General features: G+C 41.2%; 1 protein-coding gene across 2 annotated transcripts in view; it reads left to right on the top strand.

The window, feature by feature from the left end:
• furinb (furin (paired basic amino acid cleaving enzyme) b) overlaps positions 1-18758 on the top strand; it is a 102485-nt gene that overhangs the window by 64180 nt on the left and 19547 nt on the right. For both annotated transcript variants that reach the window (XM_033635845.2, XM_078168013.1), the window contains 2 exons: positions 12419-12507; positions 15899-16071. In XM_033635845.2, coding sequence (XP_033491736.2) covers positions 12419-12507; positions 15899-16071 — 262 coding nt within the window. The remainder of the gene's footprint in view (positions 1-12418; positions 12508-15898; positions 16072-18758) is intronic.

Below are 18758 nucleotides of genomic sequence, written 5' to 3'. Positions count from 1 at the left end.
AACAACTCCTCCAACAATGAGAATTACCATTATCACAGTGTGCCTTCATAAGCAGCAAAATTCTTTCCATGCATGAGATTTTCATCAATAAGACATATAAACGTTAGAAGTATTGACAAATTATTACAAAAACTGTACTTGGCAAAATAATCTTTTTGGCGATTTTTAACATTTATCAGTGATTTCCTGCTGATAAGACATTTATTCATGATTTTTCATCTTACTTAGGCAACTATATTGCTTAAATCAAAATGTGACAGCCACGGACTGTGGAGGTTAAAGGTTTATGTGCTTAGCCATAAACACAACATTTTAAATGTGTCACTGTGCAGAATTTTGTGTACTTAGTTGACAGAAAATAAGTCTCAATCCACTTTGAATTCAGGCTGCAAGAGAAAATGGCAGTGGGGTTAAATACTATATGCGGGCGCTGTGTCCTTGGCCAAACCGCTGGCAGACAAGTGGCTTCTAAGGCCTGAGACGTTCCCTATTTAAGTACATGAATGCCAATGAAAATGCCCGTCCTGCGCTCTGCAAATCCACAGCCCTGCTGTTCACACGCCGCATGCATATCTATGGCTGTATAGCGGTAATAAACCTGCGTCGTCAAGGGTGCAATACAGGACAAATCAGACTGAAGGAGAGCACAAATCAAAGAGGACAGCTTCCTCCTGCGTTGTCTCCTTTAGCGCCTCTGTTACAGTGTTTGACACAGCGGGTAGCACCGTGTCACGTTGACTTTGCCGCTGACACATCTTAGAACACAACATTGTGTTGAATTGACATTCCTCAAGCATCCGTATTTATGCTCTTACGTCAAGTGTGTTTTTTGACATAAAAGATATAGTTTGTCCTTGGAGACATTTTTAAAGAGACAAACTGCAGTCTGTGCAGTATTTGTGCTACTGAATTGAGGCAGTTGTTTCTCAATCCACCATTGTATATAAAAAATGTATTCTACCCAGCAGATAAACAAGTAAACACTGCTTTCAGTAAGTAAAGAGGTGTAAAGGAAACTTGTGTAAACCCTATTATGAGACTTCATTAGTCATTCTGAGCTTTGACAGTTTGACAAAAGTTTTCTCAGACTCTAAAGTGGTCTGTTGGCAGTGTGAATGGAGAAAGAACAATGAAACAAAAAAAAACAAAACAAGAGAAGAGTAGGGAACCTGTGCACACAAAAATATTTTCTCTATTTACTCTGGCCATCACTTGCTGTAGATAAATGCCCTCCACTGTTTACACTGAGTTTATCAATTATTGTTTACAAAGCTGCCACCCTTTGTCAAGCCTGAATAATGTAACTCTGCTTCCCCCCGTCTTGTTTACTCTGCCGGGGACGGCTTGTTTATTTTCCACTCAGCCAGGCAGACTTTTTTGGAGGTGATGTTGGCAGGGATCTCACTCTTCAACCCGATTCCTCCGGCTTTCTGTCGGCTCTCCCGCTATTATTTGTGCCTAAGAAAAGGACGGTGTGATTGAAAGCTGTGGTTTTGTTAATATTTTGACAAGTTAGAGCCGATGGTGATTGGAGGTTGCAGTCTGACACCTGGAGCCAGTCAATATCACCCTGCTCAGTTGACTGGATTCTGTTGAATGGGATATTAAAGCAGTTGGATCTGTGTGAAAATAGTCCACTTTAGACACGATAAGCGATGTCAAGCAATTTGTATTTTTTCCCCAGTAGGTTACGTTGATTGCTTTCCACCCAGTTAGGATAATTTAAACATGCTTTATTGATTGACACACTGTATCTAGTTTGTTTTCAGTAGCCCACGCAGAGTCTCTGCATCTCCTTGTTTTCATTTATGTCCTTTTCAGATACCTCATCATTGGGCAATGGTCATTTTATCCACAATGGTCCCATTAAAATTGTTTATTTCCACTCCTACCATAGTGCTCAATATAGCACAGTAATGAATTTTATTCAGAGAGTAGCACAGCTGTTGCCTCACAGTAAAAGAAAATACATTTCGATTTCTGGCCCCCATCTTTTTTAGAGTTAGATTCTTTCCCTCCACGTCCACATGAGATTCCTCCCACATAAGGATATATGCGAGGGAGATGGATTGGAGATTCTAAATCGCCTATAGGCACAAATGTCCGTCACAGTCACTGCGTCAATCTATATTGGACTGACAGCCTTCCCAAAGTCTGTGCCTGCTTTCTGCCCATTGTATTGTAAGACAGGGAATTGTTAGTGTAAGTAGCCAGGAATTAAAATTAAAGTGAAAACAGAAAGGTTTTTTGCTTTAACCTACTATTGTGAAGTAAATGTTGATTGCAGAGTTTACTGACCACCATTGATGTTTAGATTGCTTCCCTATATGCCTCACTTTCACTATGCGATTCTGTCTGCTACCAGGTACGATCTCCTAGGAACCATTGTGCGACCAAAATAGGAGGACAGGGCTTTTGTTTACTCCTGGTACAGTGGCTATCAGTACCATTACCCCAGTTACCAAAGAGTATCAATAGGTATGTTTACACGGACCCTAATATTCCACTAATAATCAGACTAATAGCCCAATCACAATAAAAATGCCTCATGTTGCCCCCTCAATCTGAAGAGACTGGTGAGGTCCAGCCCAATCAGAAGGAATTTTCATTCAGGTTGAGAGTGGTGGTGTAAACCTCTGATAATCTGTTCAGTAGGAAAATATTAGCATGTAAATGCTCAGTGCAGTTGTTTCTCTCTGGTTGGAATAATTCTGTCTGCAAGTGTTTGCCCCATGTAGGTGTAACGTTTGGGGATGTACCTTGCACACGACATGCCGCAACAGATGCTTTACGTGCCTCACTCTGCTGGTGCTGCGTTCTTATGTGAATGCTCTTTGATTTTGAAACAGTACCCTATGTAATGTTGTTGTTACAGGCTGCAATGTGGAGTCACTGGACATAAGACACATTTAGGGAACATCAGTAAATTGTATCCTGCACTGAAAGTCTGCATATGAGGTGTTTAGGTGATATCTGTTATTTGTAGATACAGAAAATAACCTAGGTTACACTGACTATTACTGTCTACTAAATAGTATTAATAGGTGCAACCACTTTCTCTCCTTCTATATTTTGTGTTGAATAAATTGAATTTACTCAGTAAGTTTGGGGAAAAATTATATTCTTCTTCTTTTATGTTTCTGACTGATTAGATGCTTCACAGCGGGCAGAACCATTTTTCACAAGGCACATTCTTAATAAAGGCTTGGGGCATGTAAACACATTTTATCAGATCACTTTATTTAGTGTCCCCGGAAACTGTTCAGTTGGAATCTCTAACCAAATTAATTTCAATCAGATTGAAGAATTATTGTCCATGCAACAGCAGCTAATGTACATTCATTTTATTTCCTTTGCCCAGTAGCTGAAAAGGCAGACGGTGGAACAGCCAAAGTAACTGTGGAAACTGTGGTAGTCACTAGGCTGTGGGGAAAATGGAGAGCAATCCGGTTGTCTTTGCAACAGCAGCACAAACATTAATGCCACTTTGAAACCCCAGTGAGGGAAAGATGTCTGTTTCCACCGTAATGTAATGTTTTCTCAAACCCAAGGCATTAAAATCTGAATTTTTAACAAACTGATTATCTTCAGTACAAGTCTGGAGACAGCACCTCTGTGTTTGACCACACAATGAAGAGCTCTCCACTTCACACTCCAGTGTAACCATTTGAACAAACCTGCCTGAGGCCACAGCTCAGCCGAGCTGAGCTGAAAATAGCCTAATCCGTTTGGCAGCTCCAATGAACGGACCCAATTGAGTCCCTCTAAAAACAGATATAAACCAACAGAGCCATGCCAAGACTCAGATCCTACCGTTAAGCCGAGCATGGGTTAGACATCAGTCACACTTGGTGATGCAAATTTAACACACATGCTCTATACAACACAAGCCAAACAGTACATGAGTATGTGTGTGTCATCATATTTGTTTACCATCTGTACACAAAAATGCTCAGTGCTTGAATGTAGTCTTTCTGTTTCAGGTGCTGTATGTGAAAGTATGCCGTGTCAGCATGGAGAAATAATGTGCCTTTCTCGCTCATCAGCACCCAGTAATTCCTGCAGAACGTGAGAATTTTGGTGAATCATTTGGGCCCGCTCATTTAGGGGGCACTCCACTAACGTTATCAGTTAATTCATCGCAAGCGCTACTCAGCCTGTTAGAAAAGTTTTTATGGCTCTAGAGGAGCTTTCAAAAAGTGAAACTTTTTAATAGAGATCTTGCGTATTAAACCGGAGGTTTGGAGTTTGAAAGAAGTGGGCATTTTGGAGGCAGGGAGAGTCTAATGAAAGAGGCTGTCAGGTTGCATTATGGGAAAGGTAGGTGTTGGGAGTTTTACCCACAATAGGGAGTAAAAGTAAGGTTGCTTCAGCATCTGCTGTTTGATTTTGACTTTTCTTTTTATCCGTCTCTTGTGAGCTTCCTGACTTCATGGAAAAGCAATACTAAATCACTGGAGCAACCCTTTAAGATAGATTTATAGCTTTGTGTCTAGAGGTTAAGCATGTAGCTACAGTGAAAGCTATACCATATCTGACATGAACCTTTTAAAAATTTAACTACACAACGGGGGTTGCTGCGCCTGCAGAGATACCACATGGAGGCAGAAAGAGCTGTGATTGCTCGTCAAGGTTTGCTTGTGTTGTTCTTCCACGTTTGTGACACTGGGACAGATTGTTGTGAGTAAGGACAAAATGAGAAATGTGAAGAAAGACTGCGTTATCTGCTCCTTTTCAAACACCCAGCTCTCTGTCACAGTGAGTGAAAGAACGTAAATATTGCGACTGCTCGGAAATAGTCTTATATTCAGTAATGAGACGAGGCGAAACCTTCCCATCATCTCTCACATCACAAAGTGAATGAAGGAATGTAAACACAGTTATTGTGGGGGATATAATTAAAGCATGTTTATTACAAAACATCCGTCTCGTGCTGCCGTGGAGAAATTGACCAGTGAAATCTGACACTGATCTGAAAAATCAAAACCTATGCCGCATGTATCTACAGCAGTACGCCTGTTTATCCTTTGCATTAACTATATATCCAGTCATTTCTACTGTTTTTTTTTTTTTTTTAAAACAGAAAAAACAGCAGCATCAAATGGGATACATCATATGGCAATATAGATCTGTAGAAATAAGGTACATGGACTTAAGAGGTTGTATACAGTTGCATAATTAGACACAAGACAGTGCTGAGACAAACTGAGTAAAAGACAATTAACAATACTTAAATCTGAAAAAAGTAAATAAAAAATAAAGATTAATGAATTCAGTAATCATTGGCAGATGTGAGAATAACTGAATGTCTCATGACACATTTCTAATCTTCTTAATTCACCCTAAATAACCTTGCAGAGGACCAATATACTCTGTTTATTGTCTGTATTTAAGTGTAATGTCATATTGTGTCAAGCTGCTCACAACATTAGTATCTCCACGGTGAACGAAGAATCCAAAAAGGTGAACATTCTTCATTCTTGGTTTACTGTGCAGGCATGCAGGGAAAGAAAAGTTTTCTTCACAAATTTAAAGTAACGCATGGTGAGTAATTGATACACAAATGGTCATTCTGCGGGTAAAGTGTTCCTTTAAGGGTGACTTTAGTATTAGGTCAGAATTCGGGTTAAGTGTAACCTTCAATAAGATGATGCAGTGTACAGTATATACTGTAGTTGCTTGGTGTGTCTGCAGACTGCACACTAATAAACTGTTCTGTACAGTATATCATCTCTGTTGTTACATAGCATCATGTCTGGACAGATTGTGTTGGGTGACTTGTCTACATTCTCCAGTAAATGGCGGGGCAATGACTTGACCAAATATGGTGCCTTGTCCTGAGGAGGAAAGATAAAAGCATTACCTCATTCTGTCCCTTTGCTCCCTCTGATAAGATAAGGGAGGTCACATTGGCTGTGAATAGAGCCTCTCTAGTTCAGAGGCCTTTTATCTGTAAGCTTTGTTGGGTCCTTTCTCCACAGCTTGTCTTGTGGACAAAGCGCGGAGCTATTGCCGTCCTCCAGCTCGCGCGCGCTAATGATTTATTTACCGTGATTGTATTTCTCCGAGATGAGGCCGCACTGTTTTTTAAAGTGTTTTGTTGTTTTCCCTCACATCTCTCGTGTAAACTTTCACTTTTCAAACTACACTTAACGTGTGACCCCAGGAGTCGTTGCATCTGACACCACTACCAATATTATTTTAAATGGATATAGAATGGAGGCATTCAGTAAAGTGTCTCGGAAATCATTTCATTTCATGGATATTTGACAGATAGAATTGTGGCTTCGCCTCAAACTCTTTTGTGTGCTCTGGAACGTCTGAGCCTCCCTGGATATATTAAGCTGTCTGGCTGGTTTAGCTGAATTCAATCCAGGCCAATCACTCATTTGCACACATACACACACACACATGTGTATAGTATTCAAAACAGCTGCATCTTGGTATATACAGCCTCTCTATATTCGTCTTCCCAGGCCTCTGGCTCTGTGTTGGCTCTGCCCATCCTAGCTGAATCCCCTGCCTGGCATCACATCCATGGCCACAGCTCCTTGGTGTGAGGATATGTGCTGTCTGGAGCACAAAAGCCTGTTTTTTTATGATGCTCTGGATGAAACAAACCTGTGCATGCCGGAAGTTACAGCTAAAGGCATTGCAGACATCACATCAAATATTAACCGTGGTGTTTTTTTAATTTGAATTTTAACGATAACGCACCGCTTTGTTTTCAGATTGAGCTGTGACTGGTTGGTTGAATCACAGCATCACTAATCAGACATTAAAAAAAGGCTAAATTTTATTTCCCAGACACACACAAACATCTTTGTTTCAAAAGACAAAGCTCCGAGCCAAGCTTTTTTGTTTGTTTTTAAACAAAAGTCAGAGTTGACATTTTTGAAGCTGCTATTTGCAGCGCAATTCAACGGCAAATGCCTGCTGCAACATTGCAAGCATGTAGTATTTTAGAGCAAGCCATCTGGCCGGCCACAGTGCTGACGATGTGTGTTTTTGGCCAGTGTGGATGGTCGCAGACTCCCCGGACTGTGTATTAAAAGGATAGTGAAAGAATTTATTCCCATTTGAATTTTTTTTATCCCTCTGTGTTTACTCAGTAGCATCCCACCACCAGAAAATTAACAGCACTGCAAGAGAAACGGTGACATGCAAATTGCTTTTAAATCTAAATGAGCCTTATACTAAAACAAACAAGTGCAAACCTGATGTTCTCTGTATCATTTAGGTATCGTCTCCAAGAAAAGTAGCCCATAAATTTGAACCTGCACTGGATCCCCAAGCATTAAAATGGAGGCTGGTGTGCAAGCAGTGACCCTCTGCTACATTAAATTACAGAGGGAGCACTTAGTGTCTTGTATGTCTTCAAATATAGATCTCTTGTACTTTTGCTTTTATGTTTTATGTTAAGCAGGCTCATTAAAATATAAAAATGCAGTCAGTGATATTGTGCTCCGCCCTGAGTCGCACCCATGCCCGGCTTTCTCACTGTCATTAAACAGTCTTCTCACTCATATTTTTGTAGTGAAGGAAAAGAATACTACTTACAAGCTAGTCACTCGTACACTTCTTTTTTTTCTTTTTTTTTTCTTTCTGGCGTGAAATGACTGACAGTCACCATTCAGCACCCACTCCGTAGTGTTTCAGCACACAATGACATGATTGACTTGTGTAGACGAGCTTGTAGAGCCAGTCAGTCAGACATTGTCAGGCACACAGCGGTGAGCTAACATGTAATGAGTGGGCAGGTCCGTGGCTCTTTAGCGCTCTGATTAAACAATAGATCCTCATTCGAAAGTCTGCTTGCCACTTCACATGCAGACAGAGATGTCCTGCTGTACAGAGATCAACATGCCCAGAAGCTGAATAACAGACTACGCCTCGAGCTTTTTTCATACACTTGATATTTCTTTGATAATCACACAAACGCACTGATTGGTCCATGTGAATTGTAACAATTCCCTCGCGCTCATTAGGTCATTACGATGTTTGAAGCCACATTTTTCACAAAAACTGCAGCTGCTGCAAAACACTGCTAAAAAATGACCTCCCTGGGTAATAAGTCCCATTTTAACCCCCGAGTACATATATTGTTCATGAGGGAGCCGTCAACTCTCCATCAACTGCTGCCATTTATACAAGCTAGTTAGCAGTAAAACAATGTAGTTTAACCTCTTGATAGCAATGATAATAATTTAATTGCATTTGTGATGTATTACACCCTGCCATATGTTGTGCCAAAGTCCTTGTGTAAGGGCATATCCGTCAGTGAAAAATAAGACCTGTCAGGCTCGTTGATTACTTGTTTAAAAATCACTTTAATGCTTGTAGTTGTTGACAGCGCGGGTCATGTGAGAAATGATTTGTTAGGAGGCAACACTGTTTATTCCTCATCGTCTTCTCTGTTGTTGTTGTTGTTGTTGTTGTTGCTGTTGTTGTGCATTTTGCTCTTTGACGTTGTTAATCCTGAGCTAGTAAAAAAAGAGACAGATATTTGGGAAGAAAAGAAGGCAGCAGCAAGCCTCTGCTAAAATGTTTTAGAGTGAACAAAACTGCGAATTAGTGGGTGGGTAATGTATCACAGAGCTACACAGAGTCTAATCAGGATCCCAGCTGGAGGCGTAGCAGTGCTCTGACCCTGTGAAACGACTTTGTCCTCTGCCTCATCATCAGGGGAGGTTGGGAGATCAAAAAGGAAGTAATATTTTTTTTCCGGCTCTTCCAAAACAATTCTGCGGCTGTAATTAGCTTTGTTCTGATAACATTCACACAGCACGTCCCAGAGATGGGTGTGAAACTGTACACCTCCTAATCAGATATCTGCACTGTAATCAGGAGACAATCTTAATGACCTGTGTTAAATGCCAAGCGCTCATTCTGCTTCATCCATTCGCAGTCTGATCACACTGATTCAATCCCTGAAGTCAATGAAACAAATTAAATCCATTTCACTAACGATTACCTTTCTTTCCTTTTTCGCCTGAAATGATGTAAAGCTGGAAAGGTTTCAGTTCAGGCTTTTCATTGTCTTCTGAAAGACAGAATCTGGGGTTGATAAAGCACATTTTTTTTTGGGGGGGGGGGGGGGGGGGGGGGGTTTGTTTGTGAAGTGCTGGTGTATGAAACATCAAGACAAAGCTCTATAGGGAATCTGTCTGCTCTCTGAAACTCAAGACTGGTTGAAGGTATTAATGAGAGACTTGGTGAATAATTCATGCACATTGATAACGTCTCATATCTCATTTGGATGGACAGTGTCAAGGTAAAGTTAGTTTCAGACAGGTCTTTGTGTTTGTCCTCAGGTTTCACTTCAGTTGCTTTTGATTAGAAGTGCCTTGATCCTGTAACCCTGTAGGCTGTGCACCAGGTGAAAAGATTTCCAATATGGTTTTTTTCTCCAGAAATTGAGTGGAGGTGAAAAGAGGAGCTCTCTGAAGTGGTTGTGTTTAAGGAGGATTGTGAAAGTACAGTATATTCTCAGTATTCACTATTGCACTCAATGGTACAAACTCTGTACATGCTGTGATGAAGTATAGTCCTTCAGAAAATTGGCTAGAAAAAATTTTCTTCTTCTTGGTTTTCAATCAAAGCATTTTTTGATAACATTGAAAATTTGCCACAAAATAAGCAACAATCAAAGTTCAAGGAACAATGTTGACGATCTAGAGGGATTTAGTGGTATCTAGCGGTAAGAACCGCAGATTGCAAACAGCTTAGGTTTTTACAGAGGATCAAATTTTCCGCAGAGGTTCTTCCTCCTCAAAACAAACAGATCAGGTGATTAAAACTAGTAAAAACACTGAATAGAGTTAGTTAATGTTACAAATCAGTCTATCTCTTACTCTGTGCGGCACGTAGCAGACAGCCTGTTAGCCAAGCACCTGCTAATTTTTCACTCCCAGTGTCAGCTGGGGGTCTGGAGCCTATCCCAGCTGACACTGGGAGAGTGGCGGGCTACACCCTGGACAGGTTGCCAGACTATCACAGGGCTGACACATAGAGACAGACAACCATTCACGCTCACATTCACACCTACGGGCAATTTATAATCGGCAATTAACCTGCATGTCTTTGGAATGTGGGAGGAAACCGGAGTACCCAGAGAAAACCCACGCTGACACAGAGAGAACATGCGTACTCCGCACAGAAGGGCTCCCCCACCCTGGGTTTGATCCAGGAGGCGACAATGCTAACCACTCCATCAATGTGCCGCCCTGTCCTGCTAATATGTGCTCCCCTATTTTCTATGATAGCTTCATGTATGCTCACCTAAATTTTGAACCAGAGATTCAGGAGGTTTTTACTGGGAACTGAATTATCAACAGAGATGTCCTCTTTTCCAAAACAAATTGATCCACTGATTTAAACCGGTAAAAATGCTGAATAAAGCAGTTTTGCGTTAAAATGTAAGTGATTTTCCAACACTGCTTGATGTGGAAAGGCTGCTAACTATAGCCCTTTTTAAACAGGAATTGTGCAAATTTGCAGGAAAGCCCAGTCAGTCTTCGTTCGGCATTGGCAGTATAAAAACAAAATCGGGGAGTGCGGCAAAATGCCGCATGCCTTCTTTTGTGTATACAGAATGTGCCTTTTTGGGGCAATGGGTGGCGTGAGCAAGTAATGAAACGTGTGGCTCAGCGTGTAACGTAAACAGTGATGCGGGAGGGAAGCCGCGGCTGGTCAGTCTTTTGGCAATTCTCTCGTAAGTCGGCCCGTTCTTCACCGTTCCTGTCATCTGATGGTTAATGGCTTCTTCATTTGCGAGGACAAGGAGGGCGCACAATTCCTTGTCTCCTCAGTTGCTCATCTTTACAGTGTCTGTCAGGTTTGCGTTTCCCTCTTGCTACTAGCTGCTCGCTAATTCCTGCTATCAGCTGTTTCCTGTTTATCCACTGTCAATGGGTCACACGTGCGGTGTCATCAACAGCTCCTCCCACAAGTCTTCAACAGCCCCTCCCGTTGTGGAAGGTCGCCTCTGTCTTTTTAAAATAAAAGGGTTCCGCCCATATGACTACCCAACGAGGCAGAACATTAGGCAATTTGTATCAGCTTGACAATCCGGCTCTGTGTGTCTAAACACTCACAGCTTGCCGGCAAAACGGCCCAACATTCGCGGAAAATCTGGCAGTGTAAAAGGGGCTTATGGTGGCCAATGCAAACACACAAATGGCCCTGTCAAGAGTCATTGTTTGGTTTGTCTCTTCTGGGCTACTGTAGAAAAATGGTGATGCAACATGGTGATCTCCATAGACAGGGGCCCGCTCCCTCTGTTGATATAAACAGCTCATTTTAAGTTAAAGTTAAAGTTAACAAAAACAAAAATTCTTATTTTCAGGTGATTATACACTAAAGAAAACATTTTATTATATTCCATATATTTGCCAGTATATCTCCTTAAATCCTACACACTGGACCTGTAAAGTACCTAGTTAGTATATATTGAGAGTTTAACACTCGTCTTAAAACCTCAGCGAATCTGCTTCATCAGGACTGTGTAGGTGTGTTTGATCAGATTTGACTGACAGTGCTGGCAAACAACCCCACAGCTGTCATCAGATTCTGATTCAAATGTTGCTAAACCCTGATTGGAGCACGGACGTACCGAGCATCACCTTTTTTTTCTTTTAAAAAATGGAAACACAAATATGGAAATCTCTCTTAAACAACCCAAACTCTTCAGACTGTGGCAGAACATAGTGTGTAATTGAAGGTCCCCATCGCTCATTGTAAGACACTGATTAAAAAAACATGTTTTCAAGGCCTTTACACATTAAAATGCAAATGGGAGTCGTTGGAAAAAAACACAAAAGCCAAACATTTTTTGCCATCTAATCATCAAGTGAGAAATTCACTTGCTCTACACGCGCTACACTTTTCGTTTGTGCGCATGATTGCAGTACTCCAACTTTGATAGAGCACAGGTACAAGCAGTGAAGTTTTTACACTTGAAAATGCTTGTTGGTGCTTATTGTGCTGTGTGTGAAAGAAATCTACCTTGTCCTCGATACTTCTAATTGCAAGTAATGTTCACCATGAAGGTCGTCGCTCTCTGCGTTGTTATAAGAAGTCTTGAATTCTAAAACTGCTCTAATGAATAGCCTTTTCACACAGTAAGGCGTATCAGGCTCTGTGGCACTTATTGTTATACGACTGTGACACGAGTCTGCCGCAGTCACAAAAGGGCCACTGGGTTTATGCTTTTTCTTTAGACTGTGGTGTATTTTTAGCAACACTTCAGCTACAGTAATGTTTAAAGGCCCAGCTTGGTTCAGGAAGTTACAAACAATTGCTGCTTTTTTTCGCTGTCAGTATTTGGTTGAGTTATTGTGACGCTCCTGCTTGATGTGTAAATTGTTGGGGGGTTTTGTAATCTTCCTCCTTCCTTTGTGACTTTGTCTCTTCCCAGACATGGAACTCGATGTGCAGGAGAAGTTGCAGCGGCAGCCAACAACGGTGTGTGTGGTGTAGGTGTGGCCTATAATGCTAAAATTGGAGGTGAGTGAAGCACACAACCGGGGTTTTTAATTGGGAACAGTGTTTAATTAGAAATAATATTAATTTAAATGAGTTTAATAGTGTTTTAATTAGAAATAATATGTACAGTAGTGTTCACATTCAAACTAATTAACGTAGAAGTGAATTTGTTTCAGCTAGGCTCCATTTAGCTCTTCACCTAAAGAACTGTGACTGTCTTCACATTTAGTTGTAGGCCCAGTAATAGATTTTAAAGTTGTTATCCTTAATGTTTTTCTTTTCTCTTTTTTTTCTGGACCATTGACTGTCTTTTATCCACTGATTGACCCCCTGTTGTTCAGCTGCATGAGTGAAAGTGTGCTGCAGAGACAGACAAGAGCTTGCAGGGAATTGTCTGATCTGTTGATACTGAGAAGAAAAGCTTCTGCCTTCTGCAGGTTTTCCTCTGGAAATGAGATGACAGGGGCTTTATTAAAGGGGACCTGTTGTGCTTTTCTGTTTTTTGTGTCTTGTATATAGTGTTACAATGAAGGATGCTCATATTAAAATGGCCAGAGTTTGAAATTATGTTAATATATGTAAAAGTCGTCCCTGTGTGCAAAAACCTCAGGTTACCTAGTGTTCAGAACACTCTGTTTCCAAATGCTTTTTCTTTTCTCTGACATCTTTATATTGTCATCTGCTCCAGGCACACTGCTGCAAGCGTTTACATAGCATAGCCTATGCTAAATTAAGCTACATGCTAATGTCCAGGAAACATGTAAACTCAGTTGCTGATCATATTCCTGCTGGAACAAATTAGTTTGTGTTAAAAAGCTTTTATTAGTGATTTTTCATGGTAGAGAGTCCCATTATTCTCCATTACAGTTGTTCCCCAGCTGCAAGTACTCTGCTAATGTACTGTGGCTACATGCTAGCGTCAGGGAAACATGTAATCTTGGTTGCCAGTGTTGTTAAATGTCTGTTTGATTTCAGATCATATTCCTGCTGGAACACGTCCGGCTGTGTTTAGAAGCTTTTATTGGTGACTTTATTCTTGTTATTCTCGGTTACCGTCATTCCTCGCCGCAATGACGGTGCAGAGGTGCCGAGATACAGAAGACCTGGAAGTGCTGAACAATCAGAGCAGACTGGGCTTATTTGAGAGGGGGGCTTAAATAGACAGGTGCTAAAAGCGTGTCAAACACAGGGTGAATACAGATGTTCCAGCACAGACAGTATGAGGAAAAAAATGAAGTGTTTTTGACCATTAATGCATGTAAACATGTTCTGGAAATGAGAATAATAAGTCCCTTTTAAGGCTACTAGAACAATGCAGAGACATGTAGATTTCAGATTCAAGTTTTTGACAATCTTTTTTTATGCAAATATAATAACTCACTCTACCTTAATTTGGCAGGTGGCCTGAAACTCCATTCTTTCTTCCGCCTATTAGATAAAAAGCAAGTTCAATTTTTTAAGTGTTTTGTTGGGTCTTTTGTGATTCGTAAATTTAGCATTATGTTGATGCCAAGAAAACTGACTTCACAACCCAGCGGACGTCTTCTCACACCACCGTGTAAATCACCTACTTAAAACGCTGGTCAAAATACGACTCTTAGGATAGGCTGTTGTTTGAACAGTAATAAAGCTGTCAGCATGTGTGGATATACATTAAGAGAGAAGGTTTTATTTTGAAGTGGTTCATTTAAATCAAACCTGTGATCGCAAATTTAGTCTGAAAGGTTGTTTTTTTTTGTCACCTAATAATGGTCGCACTTGATAAAGAATTCCAAGGAGGCTCTTAGTAACTTTTGTCACCAAACAATCTATCAGTGACATGATGGCAGCCAACAAGACTCAGCGGAGTCTGCCGAGCCCTGAGCAGTCCCGTTCACAGATGTTACTCATAACTCTCCTTCTTTGTCTTCATTACCATTCGTCTCCCGACGGTGCCGTGCATTGGCCCCGTTCTCGTAAATTACTCCTCTGTGAATCTGTTCACGTCAAGGGGTCAGTGGATTGTTTATAAACAGCTGTGATTTGCTCCCAAATACCAGTGGTGTGTGTGTGTGTGTGTGTGTGTGTGCGTGATTGTGTGTGCACGCAAGCAGTCAGGTTCATGGGAGAAGCCTACATGTGTGTATCCTTACTGTGCAATGATTAGTGTTTAGTGTTTAGAACCTGTAATTGACCCCACTTGGCTCACTCTGTTTCCTTCCACCTACTTTACCCATACCCCCCCCCCACACCCACACACACACACACACACACACATAGCTGCAGTCTTACCTGCTACATCTAACTTGCTAGGGGTTGCAGGGAACTCACACAGCAGTGTCTTAATAAGGAAGCGTTGAGCTGCAGGAAGTTGATGAGAATTGTTACGACAGCGATTATCATTACCACTGCAATACAGGCCGTGCATAATGATCAACCAAGCAAACATTGTTCTTTATGACACATGCTTAGTTCAGTTAAGTATGGGGGTTTTTTTTTTGTTGTTTTTTTTTTCAGGCTGCTCAATATTCAAACTTGCGTTACGCTGAATCCCCACGCCAACAGAGTAATTACTGCTTTGGCTACATCCCTTCTGGCATGTGTTTGTGCCTCCAGGGCCAGGCAGGTTGTCTAGAATAGATTATTGAAGTCTTAATGTGGACGTCGTCAGTCGCTCTGTGGCTCTTGAGGTCTGGGTCTTCCTCTCCCAGTAATGGACCTCATTTGAGGGTGGTTCATTTTTACGCCTCTCTGCAGCCATTAATGTTGCGAGGAGTGATCTGAGGCTGCTCACTTCAAAGGCTCAGACAGGGTTGTGTTCAGGTATGATGAAAGGTGACATTCAGTGCTACCCTGTGGACACAGCAGGCTCTGTACACTCTCAGCTCATTTATATCCGTGCGTATATGCACCTTTCTCTCTCCTGCAGTCTGTTAGCTTTGTCTACTTGTCCTTTCTTTGTGTTTTGCTGGGGTCAGGAGGCGGCCTTTCTTGGTTTAACAACCAGCTGGGTATTTGTTTATGCGATGGTAAAATAATGTAGTATCCATCGAAGCAGCATCTGTGGGTGAAAGCTTTGTACACTAACTCATTAAAACTGGAACTCTGTGAAGTCTTTTGGTTTTTCCTGTGAAGTCTTTTGTTTCTCCTGTTTTTCTGTTTTTGTTTTGTTTTGTGTTTTTGTGGCAGAAGATAAAATGGGAATTTTCGGTTCGACCGATTTCTTTCAGTCTTTTCATGACAAGTTTTCTCTTTTTGTCATCTCACGCTGTTTTTTTTCCTCAGGATTTGACACCTCCCCACCCATCTGAAGCTAAAATTCTTACGCTCACTTTCTCTTTACCATCTGTCATTCTGTCACTCTCTCCTCGCCACTTTTCACATCTCTAGTCTGGTAACCTAATCTGCACTGCATTGCCTGTTCCTTTCACAGGAGTTCGCATGTTGGATGGGGAGGTGACAGACGTGGTGGAGGCTCACTCCCTGAGCCTCAACCCGCAGCACATCCACATTTATAGTGCCAGCTGGGGCCCAGAGGACGATGGCAAGTCACTGGACGGCCCTGCCAAGCTGGCCAAGGAGGCTTTCCTCCAGGGAATCACCAAGGTCAGTCAGAGCAGACGCTCAGACTTTTAATCTACTAATATCGTCTCTGTTTCTTTCTTCTCACATCACCATTAAACTCACATCAGCTCTTTAAAGGTTTGACATAGGTTTGCACTTTTGGGAAATACGCTATTCCCTTCCTTTTCTTGCAGAGAAATAGATGCGAAGATCGATACCACGCTCATGTCAATATGGCAAATATGAAGCTGAAGCCAGCAGATTATTAGCTGAGCTGAAACTGACAGTAGGATGAAACATATAGCCTGGATCTGTCCAGATGTAACAAATTCTGCCTACTAGCACCTCTAATGCTCACCTATTTACATATTATATCTTGCTTCTCTAATCTGCGCAAAACCAAAAGTGTAATAACAACATTATTTTGTTTGCCATTCAAGTGTTGAAGACACTTTCTTATTCAGACAGTGTTTCCCAGACCATTGCCCTCCACAGCTGGGGTTAGGGCACAGGATGAATTATGGTTGGGCATCACAGAGGTAACTGCTTGGGGTAAAGGTAGTTGTTTTCAAACAGTGGGGCATGCCACGCTAGGGGGGCATAGAACCACTGCAGGTGGGGTGTGGATGTCCAGGGTAAAAATATGGAGTGAAACAAAGTTGAATGATGTTATTTATTTAGGGAAAATAAATAAAAAAGAGTTTGCTGATGCTGTCATGCTGCCCTTAATTTCTCTAAACTTCAAAATGGTGGGGGGCGTGAACGTTTTCTGGCCTCTGAAAAGGGGAATGACAGAAAAAGTTTGAGAACCACAGGGTTAAGCATAGCAGAAAATGACAGTTTGGGTCTAGGGGTGCACGTTATACCAGTATTGGTAATAACCATGATATTTATAAATTAAATATTGATATCATGTTAATTATACACATATAATAATATCATGTAAATAATCCAGCACCTTTTAAATAGTATCCGTTTCTTCCCAGTCTTGCTTTGTCTTCCCCTCCAGCACCATCTGGTTTCCTTTCCACTATCCATTAAAGTTCCCATATTGTGCTCATATTCAGGTTCATACTTGTGTTTTGGCTTTCTACCAGAACATTTTACGTGCTTTAATGTTTAAAAAAACATTATTTTTTCCTCATACTGTCTGCCTGAAATCATACTCATACCGATACTAGTAATCACCTTCTGTCTGAAATGCTCAGTTTTTCTATCTCAATGGGCCGTTACACTGGAATTACATCACTAAGCAACAGCTTGGGTCCATGTTTGCTTTGTGTCAGCTGAGTTCATTCAGATTCACTGCAAAACATTCAAACAGGAAATACAAAAGGACCCGTTTCAAATGTTTCTGTTTGAAATGGTATCTAGAGTGTACTCGTGACATCACAAATTCACAGAAATCCTGACAGTTGGTTTAAAGGCACAGTTTCTGAATATGAATTGTGTGCATTTCTCTGTGGATTTAGCATTTCGATACTTTCATAGTATTTATATAGCACCTGTACATGCATTTTCTATAGATATCGCAGTATGCGCGCTATCATTAAAACTCTTGGTCTTGGCACTCATTTAGTGAAAATCTTATAATGTGCCAGCTCTAGCTTGGAGTTAGGGATATGTTTGGGCTCAGGTTCAGTTTGGGGAAAACACAAATCGATTGGGACACACACTCACCAGTATCTTCCTGATAGTAGCCTGATAACTGGTCCCAGCCAAGAAATAGTCTGACTCATAACTCCTTAGAAAAATGGAAAAATTTTACAAGTCAGTTTATGTACAGATTAAACAAACAAGCTGTAACATGAGTTATGGAGCTTCACAGATGTTGGTAGGTGGATTTCATAACTTTTATAACTTCATAACAGAGCTACATGTTTCCAGTCTTTATGCTAAGCTAAGCCAAACAGCTGCTAGCTAATGTTTACCATACAGATGCTATTGCTCTTCTTATCTAAACCTCAGCAAGTAAGCAAATACTTGAAGTGAATTTATTCCTTTTAAGCAACATATGGAGTGATGTCTGTGGTGAATCTCTCTCTGGGGTATACTGTAGGAAAGGACAAACTCAAGGTGAGTCTGTTAATTGCCCTCTGACTAGCCTTTTAGGGTTGGGTAGAGTAAGACATTAAAAAGTATGACATATTATCTTAGCCTAATGTCATCATTTCTCATGTGTCAGCATGCTGCATCAAAAGGCATCAGCGGAGCGGCCTAATGATAAATGTGAGATGAGAGGGGGAAGAATCAGAGCAGCACTCACTGATACAGAACAATAGTTGGATTCAAAGACCGCAGTAATTGGCGTATAAATGAATGAAACTGCATATTTTCTGTGAAAAAAGAATGATTCATATGCCACATCCCAAAATATGAAATGCTCCACATATCACGGTGTGTTAGTGAGGAGAAATTGCCTGACAGCCGCACAACAGGACCTTTCTGGTTTAGCGTGTGTTCTGTTGGCAGTGAGATAACCCCTGGCACTGAAGTGTTATCGTCTGGCCTCTGTAACCTGCAGCAAAGGCAGCGTCGGGTCATGAATTGGGCTGGAAGGTTTAGGAGTATTAGCTGCAGCTTCAAGACTCTTGTGTTATGATACGGTGGGATTCAGACAGCATCACACACACTCGGCATGAGGGAAAATTTCCCTCAAATTTGTGGTAATTTGTGAGACGGAGATGTAGGAATCCATTAGGAAAACTAAATGGATAATCCTATTTAAA

Source organism: Epinephelus lanceolatus, chromosome 5 (assembly GCF_041903045.1).
Source record: "Epinephelus lanceolatus isolate andai-2023 chromosome 5, ASM4190304v1, whole genome shotgun sequence".
In the NCBI taxonomy this organism is placed as follows: Eukaryota; Metazoa; Chordata; class Actinopteri; order Perciformes; family Serranidae; genus Epinephelus; species Epinephelus lanceolatus.
The sequence above is the reverse complement of the archived record's forward strand: the minus strand, read 5'-3'. Positions and strand labels throughout refer to the sequence as shown.